This window comes from Olea europaea, chromosome 8, assembly GCF_002742605.1.
Source record: "Olea europaea var. sylvestris chromosome 8, O_europaea_v1, whole genome shotgun sequence".
Lineage (NCBI taxonomy): Eukaryota > Viridiplantae > Streptophyta > Magnoliopsida > Lamiales > Oleaceae > Olea > Olea europaea.
The window spans coordinates 4,561,937-4,571,083 of NC_036244.1; the positions used below are offsets into that span (position 1 = coordinate 4,561,937).

The 9,147-nt window shown below is 35.7% G+C and overlaps 1 protein-coding gene across 1 annotated transcript; it reads left to right on the forward strand.

Annotated features, from left to right (window-relative positions):
• Nucleotides 1–153: 153 nt before the first annotated feature.
• LOC111398199 lies at nt 154–8,763 on the forward strand. Its single transcript, XM_023025133.1, has 17 exons — nt 154–193; nt 654–729; nt 856–1,022; nt 1,109–1,197; nt 1,296–1,331; nt 1,512–1,602; nt 2,800–2,842; nt 2,927–3,027; nt 4,316–4,380; nt 4,526–5,022; nt 5,110–5,197; nt 5,294–5,407; nt 5,718–6,286; nt 6,519–6,654; nt 6,740–6,808; nt 6,992–7,117; nt 8,263–8,763. The coding sequence occupies exons 1-17, from the start codon at nt 154–156 to the stop codon at nt 8,374–8,376; spliced, it is 2,421 nt and encodes an 806-aa protein (XP_022880901.1). The 3' UTR covers nt 8,377–8,763.
• Nucleotides 8,764–9,147: the final 384 nt, after the last annotated feature.

Here is a 9,147-nt window from a genome sequence, read left to right on the forward strand (position 1 = left end):
TATGGTATAAAACAAATTTTATATAATTTCGTTTATGAAGTCTCGAGGATCATTGCTGTAAACGAGTCTCTAATGTTACTTACTGGAGTGTGGATGCATTGATTTTTGTAAGGCTATGTTGTGTTATTTATTTTGCCTTCCGTTGAGTAAGGCATGCATAGATGTAGTCCTTGGAGCAATATGGTGGCAGAGGGTAAAATAGGATAATTCTACCCACGTATTTGTCCATTGCATTGAAGTTGAAATATTTTTACAAATTTTTGTTTTGTGGCATGATATGGTTCCTCATCCACTCAGTTTCGTTCTTGATATCTTCACCTTAATATTATACTTAAAACAGATATTGATTAGCAAAGATTTACTTTGCATAATGAAATTAATGTAATGTGAAAATAGTACTTCTTAATTGGTAGGAATGTTGATTTCTCCGGAAAGACTAGAATAAATTAGAGATACGCTGACCAAGTCATGACTAGTTACAATTATTTGACTTTTATGCTCTCAAGGTGGATTCTGTTGTGTTAATTTGATTTGTAATTCATAAATCGCTTTCCTCATCTGATGTCCCGTCCATCTTAAATATAGTTGCTACTTATGGAGGGCATAATTTTTATTTACAATATGTGCTCCGAATGAATATCTTAAACAACCAGAAGGGAAGCGTAGTAGTGAAACTAATTTACCTATAGATAAGTATGTGCATCATCCAGCTCTTTATGAGGGGTTTCTGTAAAAATGAATTTCACGTTCTCTTGATCCAGATAATTGGAAAATTGAAACTTCCTTTGTTGCATTATTTAGATGATGATGTAATCTAAGCCCAATTGTTATGGACTACTTTTATTGCTATTGAAGCACTGAGTATAACAGTGTTGATGTCTTTCTTGCTCATCAAATTTACAGTGAACAGACAAGAGTCTTGTTAACAAGTGCTGCTTTTGTTCATTTGAAAGCTGATGTTACTAAGCACACACGGAATCTTTCTCCTGCAAGTCGAACAATATTGCTTTCTGGCCCTGCGGGTTAGTTATTTCCAGTATTTTCGTTTTATTCTTAGCAAGTACTTCCTTGTCAATGCATCTAAATATAATTCATGTTTATTTATTAGAACTGTACCAGCAAATGCTTGCCAAGGCTTTAGCACATTATTTTGAGGCCAAGTTATTGTTGTTAGATGTAACTGATTTTTCACTGAAGGTGAGTTTATATCTAGAAATTACTTTTTTATGTTCCCAGCAAGAGCTTAACCTCCTAATTATTATCGTACTAAATCCTTGAATGGTTGGTTTTAAAAGATCCAGAGCAAATATGGGGCTTCGAACAAAGAATCTGTAAGTTTCGTTGCATTCTTCCTTTACAACCTACTTTCTGTGCATATGAAAAGTACCTGTAAACTGTAAAGGATGGTCGTCTTATTCCCAGCCTGCCACACCTTAACATTCAAGTATTCAGCAGCATGAGTTAGCATAAATTGTAACAGTCTGCTGTTTGGCTAATATCTTTTGTTGTAGTATTTCAAAAGGTCTATATCAGAAACAACATTGAGCCGAATGTCTGAATTATTTGGATCATTTTCAATGCTTCAACAGGAGGAAAGCAAAGGTATGACAGAGAATGAAATGTTATCTTCTCTGGTGAACCTTAATTCGAATGATATCCATATATTTTAATATTTAATTGTTTTATGTGTTACCATTAGTTATGAAAAGGTTAACCCTACTAAACCTCTGTATTTATGTTTTCTGTGTTTGTGGTTACTTTTTGAAGTTTTATCTTCTTCATCCCAAATATTAGTTTGATTTGAGAATGCTGAAGGGTTTTTCAAAGAGCCAGGACTCTATACTGTTTTCATTGGTTTCAGATTATTCTTTTGATGGGTAAAGAGGTGTGCTTGTTTTGTAACCAATACATTGTGTGGTTGGGCTTCGATTCATTTTTTAAGGCATTGCAATAGTGCATATGTAGTATGGACATGACTGGTAGAAATGGATCTCATCTGTCATCCAGCTACTTAGCTACATTATTCTAATGTCATTGCATTGTTCAGGAGAGAGCACTGGGCCTCCAGGTAGGAGATTGTCTTTTAAAACCTAAGATTTCCGGTCCATAATCCTAATGTAGGTCTGGCCCAGATGTTTTTGTACTTGTATCTGTTTGTTTTCCTAAACTTTGATTTGGGCATACTCCAATTTTAGTTGGACACGGGCATTTGTTCAACCATGACTAGTTCAACACGTGAGATAAGTTCTTGATATTATTGTCCCTACTACGCTGTGGCAAACCACAATGATTTGGAGAAGTTATTTCTTTCTCCAGGCATCTATCTACAGGAATGTGCAGGCCCTACCCATCATTTTATGTATCTCCTAATGTGGGGATAGCATTTTATCATGCACATGGCATTTAAATCGGGATCTTCTAGTTTGTAGCATTTTGTTCTCATGATGCATAAACTTGACCAAGTGTTGATGTTCAACATCACCTAAATCGATACTAAGAGCACCAGCTATGGTGCACTAGGCACCTGTGTAATGATAGTGCATTAAGCTCATTATATTTAATGATGCATTTGAGTTACAAGAGTTACACATATCTGCAAATTTAAAGCACCAGTTCAAATAGTCTCTTAAAATACTGGAAATCTTATTACTAGCACTATGATCTGTGCCAAAATTTTCGAAATCTTAAAAATTTATTAAACCAGTTCATTTGATGCTGATAGTCTTTCTTTTTCTGTTCTTTTTGGTACATTCAATTAATTCTTTTCCATCCGTAATATGCTATTCTATTCTATTACAGGTACATTGCGCAGGCAAAGAAGTGGAGTTGATCTTGTATCGAAGTGCGTTGTGGTACTTTTACATGTTGCATGGTGCTTGCTTATTCTTTTTTATGATTGAATATGGGTTTGCCCCCATATCTGCAGGGGACAAGAAGGTTCCTTTAATCCTCCACAGCTACGTAGAAATGCATCTGCATCAGCGAACCTGAATAATCTTTCTTCAACCTATACTTCTGCAACTTCAGGTTTCGAATCAATTCAACCATACCTGTGTGCACTTTTCTTGCCAAAACTATTTTTCAATAATAATCGTTAGGAAAAGACAACTCTACAAGTGAACAATTCGGAGGGAATATATATCCGCTAGACTCTTGATGCAGTTTTTATTCTATATAAGAAGCTTTAGATATCTTCCATAGATAATTTTAATATACAGTTTGGATTATGATAATCTAATGATTTTAAAGACTATTTTGTGACGGTTACTGGAAACTAATGGAATATTTGAAAAAAAAATTGTACCAAAAGGATACCTGTGTCATGTTTTTGTCTACCCATAATAGAGCTTGCTAGCACTCCTACTAAATTTTGGGATGCTACAGTTAAGGGTATCTCAAATTATACACAGAGTTGAATAGATTGTAGCCTAGAAAATTTAGAGGTAATTTAAACTTACGTTTCGAAGAGATTATTTTGTTTTATGATAAGGTACACGAGGATACGTTTTGAGATAAAATTATGTGGGACGTCCTATGTTAAATTTTTATCAGATTTCTTTTAAGAGAGAGAGAGAGAGAGAGAGATTTATTACCTTTCAAACTAGAGAATTTATTTATTTATTTACTCTTCTCTCCTTTTTTTTTTTTTTTTTGGAAAATGAGATATTTTTTTCCCTTCAATTATGAAAAACATGGCTTACAAATTTGAGGTAATTCCACTTGAAAGTTTGATTTTCTACTCTAGAAGAAAGTAACTAGAAATATATGTTAAATGACATTATGCCAAATAGATATATTAAAAAACCAAAGACGAATTGGTAGAGCTTAAAGAAGAGGCTTATGCAAGAAATTCTTCTATGGTATTCCTTCAACCAACATTCTTCCGCTTCTCTTTCCACCACAAAAAATGGGAAAATATTAAAGAATAAGAGGAAACTGTTGTGGATCAGGCAGGGCACGCTTTTCTTTAGCTTGTTATTTTAACCAAATGGTTCATTTGGTTAATATCTGTTCCTTGTTTCTGTTTTAATTTGAGTCTCTTTTAAGTGTCCTTCAACATGGGATATTTTGCATACAGAACACACACAACAATGTAGCATAAAATTCTAATATGCAAGGCCTCTAGAAAGTACAATATCAGTGACCTATGAACATCCCGATCACAATGCTATTTTCTGGTTTGTTATGCTCCGTTCTGGGTGAAGATTTGCCTTATTTTGATCTGCGAGTAGGACTTAGATGATTACTTTGTATAAGATGATTTTTGTGGCTATCTTTCTATTTGATTTTTAACTCTTGTATCTCTGCCTCACAGCTCCACTTAAGCGCACTAGCAGCTGGTGTTTTGATGAGAAGCTTTTTATACAGACACTTTACAAGGTCTTATTTCTTGTTACATTAAATTTTTAAGCGGTTAAGAAGTGTTCTGCCTGTAGAAAAAGAAATATGAAGTACAAGGATAGTTTTCTGAAATGTCTGTTGCATGTAGTTAAGATTTGTTTACATTATGATATTATTTTTACAGGTTCTAGTCAAAGTATCGAAGATTAGTCCCACTGTCCTTTATCTTAGGGATGTTGAGAAGGTACTATGTAGATCGCAGAGGATGTATGTCATGTTCCAGAAAATGCTGAAGAAATTGTCTGGATCATTATTGATACTTGGTTCTAGAATTATTGATGCTGGAAATGACTACAGAGAAGTAGATGAGAGGATTTCTTCTGTATTCTCGTACAATATTGAAATAAAACCCCCTGAAGATGAAACCAATCTTGTAAACTGGAAGTCCAGGCTGGAGGAGGATATGAAGATGATTCAATACCAGGATAACAAAAATCACATTATTGAGGTACTTGCTGCTAATGACATTGACTGCGATGACCTGGGTTCAATCTGTATGGGAGATACACTGGTCCTTGGCGACTATATAGAAGAAATTGTGGTGTCAGCTATATCATATCATCTAATGAATACCCCGGAACCAGAGTACAGAAATGGAAAACTTGTTATCTCATCGACAAGGTGAAATCAGTTCCTTTAGAAGTCTGCATTCTCAATGGCATTTCCCTGGTAACGATGTGTTAATTAATTGTATTTTCTGTGAATTAGTTTGTCCCATGGGTTGAGTATCTTTCAGGAAGGTAAATCTGTTGGGAAGGATACCTTAAAGCTCGAAGCACACGCTGAAATGCCCAAGGTTGGTGGTCATGTTCCTAGAAGCAGATTGAGCTTGGAAAGTCAGTTTCTGTGTGATATATGCAATTGATTAATTTATTTAAATAATTGATAATAGGATTCAAAAGATCGAGAAGCTGTTGGATCAAAGCCTGCAACCAAAAGTGGAGAGGGACCACCAGCTCCAACTACGAAGGAAGGTGGTAGTTCAGCCTCAGTACCAAAAACTGCAGTGAGTATGATCACCAGCTTCATGCCAGTAGGCTTTTGTTTTGTTTCATGTGCTCCGTTGAGCTTACTCTTGATTTAAAAATATAGTAATTCCACATTTTTCTGGTAGAAATCTGTCCAGCATGACATTGCATTTTCCTAGCTCTAGGGTAGATACTAAATTCCAAATGTTGATATATGAAGTAACACCAGCAAACTGTGTAAAAATTATTGAATAGCTGTCTGAATTTCATTGTTTCTGCTTCCTTGTTTTCTCTCTCTTCTTTTCATTTGTGTTTGTGCAGCTTGTTAATCTTTGTTGATTACACCAGGACGTTCCTCCAGACAATGAATTTGAAAAGCGCATAAGACCAGAAGTCATACCAGCGAAGGAGATTGGTGTTACATTTGCAGATATTGGTGCCTTAGATGAGATTAAGGAATCTCTTCAGGAACTAGTGATGCTACCTCTTCGAAGACCGGATCTGTTTAAAGGTGGCCTTTTGAAGCCATGTGGTGGAATATTGCTTTTTGGACCTCCTGGCACGGGGAAGACTATGCTGGCCAAGGCCATAGCCAATGAAGCTGGAGCAAGCTTCATTAATGTTTCTATGTCTACTATTACTTCTAAATGGTTCGGTGAAGATGAGAAGAATGTTCGTGCCTTGTTCACTCTTGCTGCTAAGGTCTCTCCGACAATCATATTTGTAGATGAAGTTGATAGCATGCTTGGGCAACGAAATAGAGCGGGGGAGCATGAGGCTATGCGGAAGATAAAGAATGAATTCATGACTCACTGGGATGGACTGTTGACAAAACCAGGTGAAAGAATTCTTGTTCTTGCTGCAACCAACAGACCATTCGATCTTGATGAAGCAATCATCAGACGTTTTGAGAGAAGGTAAATTGCATGCCTAATTTAGCCTTGTAAACAATGTTCCCATAATTAAATAAAGCGATAATGAGATCGTGTTTCAGCTGCAAATGGTTTCACATTTTATGAAACTTATATGCAGTCCCCGAGACACTGTTAGGAGCCCCTGTGTGTGTGTGTAAACCTACTGGATGTGCCTAGTTGCTGTTTGTCACACAGATTTGTGACAACTATTTGGAACTTTCTTCGTTAATGACAGAATCATGGTAGGCTTACCATCGGTGGAGAATAGGGAAAAGATTTTAAGGACACTATTGGCCAAAGAGAAAGTTGAAGGAGTGGACTTTAAGGAGCTTGCAACCATGACAGAAGGATATAGTGGAAGTGATTTGAAGGTTTAGTTGTACTTATTTATTTTTAATATTTTGATTTCATATATGTTCTCAACAGTTAATACTCTTATTTTTTTTTTTTAAATAGAACTTGTCCATAACTGCTGCTTACCGACCAGTTAGAGAATTAATAAAGCAAGAAAGACTCAAAGATGAGGTAAGTAGATGACCTATTAAATTCTATCTACGTTTGACTTTTATTTTTTATTTTTTTGTTTTTTTTTTTTTGTGGGGGGGGGGGGGGGGGGGGGGGGTGTGAGAGGAGGTGGCAGGGGATCTGCCGAGCAGATGGAGACACTAGGGGTTTCATTTCTCAAGCCTTTTTCTACTGACTTTGCAGGAAAAGAAGCGTAGAGCTGAGGAAGGGCAGAAAAGTGGAGACACATCAGCTAAAGAAAACAGAGAGGAAAGGGTAATAACTATCAGGCCATTGAACATGGAAGATTTTAAGGAAGCAAAAAATCAGGTGAATTCTTCTCTTTCCCTCAGAAAACTTCTATCAAATCAAGTGTTGCACTGTTTAATTAGCAAGCAGTTTTTAGCTTATTTTTGCTTGAGAATGGCCATATGTTGCCCCTTATGTGAAATGATCAAGAAAAGATTAATCTTGTTAATTGCAATAGCGCTATGTATGGATTGTAATTTTCCCTGAGTTGAATGTTATTTTATCTTAGTTCTTTGGCTCCATGTTGACCAGAGATAGAGCTTGATGTGTTGACTACCTGGGCCATCAATTTATGTCTATCCTTTGCTTGAAATTGTTCCTACGGCCCTAGTCTAGTAGCTTAGGTTTACCACACACATCCTCCATGGATGAATCTTATGGAGCAATCCTTAGGTTTTGGGGCATTTGACTATCACCAATGCATGTGTTGCCGTGCGCGAGACCCTCCGACGATGGTAACAGTTGAGAATTTACTCGGGGCATTGGATTATTTCCATAATGTTTTTCCGCCAGCTGATCCAGTAATGGTAACAATTGGCAATTTGCTCACTCTGGCCAGACCGGTCTCAATTCAAGATTTTGCAAAATATGCAATTGCTCTCTTTTCTACCAAGTCAAGGATAGGAATGATTGGTTATTGCAGTGCAGAATAATGTGACTTTCTGAATGTTGAAAAATGGAAAAATCATATCGAAGTTGGAGCTAACAGACTGTGTAAGATAGATTGTCAATATTTTCTAATCAAGGATGTGCAAATTTTTGTAAAAGGGAAGAAATGAGACTTATGCTCTACTCCATTGTGCAAATGCATATATTTGTCCAGCAATAACATCTGATTGGATTAAAATGGAGTATAAATATTGTTTAGCACATCAGACTTAGTTAATCATGATATGGTCAAATTTCTCAAATGATTGACCATAATATGGCTCATTATATGAATTAAGCTATTGTGTTTTGTGGTATTGTGCATTAAAAGAATCGCAAATTTTTAAATGTTTTGTTATAAAGAGAGATTTGTAAGATGGACTTGGATGTTGAGTTTGCAGTTTTGCTGTCACGACGCTCGTCTTTCTTAGGAGTGAACAATTTGTTTGTTCTAACATTTATGGATGTGCTCATAAACTAAAAACCAATTGAGCTGCATTTTTTGCATAATGTTACAGGTCGCAGCTAGCTTTGCTGCTGAAGGCTCCATCATGGCCGAGTTGAAGCAGTGGAATGACTTATATGGGGAAGGTGGTTCGAGGAAAAAGGAGCAACTCTCGTACTTCTTATAAAATGCAAAATAAGATGATTTCTGACATTTTGACTCAGAATTTCAATCAAGTAAACCTATGTGGGACTCGCATGGGAGATTTGTATTTTCTCGTGGTAGTTTGTTTTCTTGTGTTATTTGTGTGATGATAGATCTAAGGCATAGACAGTTATCTTTTATAATTGCAATAAATAGTGTCAACCGATATCTATAACCCAGGTCGTAGAGCATGAATTTGAGAACATTTGAGCACTTTACGATAGCTGCTTGTAAGAGATTCCGTGTGCACCCGAAATTCTCATCATAAAATGATGGTCTTGATCAATCACGGTATGTATGATCTAGCGACTTGGTAGTTATTTATGTTAGATTACTGTATGTACAAGTTTAAGCTTATAGAGCTTTTTTATGCATAACTTGTACATCTATTATACGCAAGGATTGATAATGCTTGAATTCAAGACATTAAGAGTGTGTTTGATTGACATGGAAAATATCAACTAAAAAAAAATGTTTTCCATCCTTTGTGGAAAATAAAAATCACCTCTATTCAAGGAAAATATTTTTCTTAAAAACAAGGAAAATTAGCCATATTTTCAAAAGTTGGAAAATATTTTCCATGGAAAAAAATAGCAATCAAACACTTCAAGTAGAAATTTAGGTGGAAAATTGATATTTTTCAGCAAAAATAAATATAATCAAACACACCCTAACTTTCAAAGGTACATATTAAATTATCTCGACTTTGAAGAAAATATTTCAATGAAATCTTACAACTGTATAGTACATGCTA

Excerpts from the sequence above, each read along its gene's own strand:
- LOC111398199 (XM_023025133.1), top strand. The coding sequence starts at position 154 with ATGCATAGATGTAGTCCTTGGAGCAATATGGTGGCAGAGG. Across the intron at positions 730-855 it reads GCTCTTTATGAGGGGTTTCT|CACTGAGTATAACAGTGTTG; the intron begins GTAAAAATGAAT and ends TTGCTATTGAAG. Across the intron at positions 6,809-6,991 it reads AAGAAAGACTCAAAGATGAG|GAAAAGAAGCGTAGAGCTGA; the intron begins GTAAGTAGATGA and ends CTGACTTTGCAG.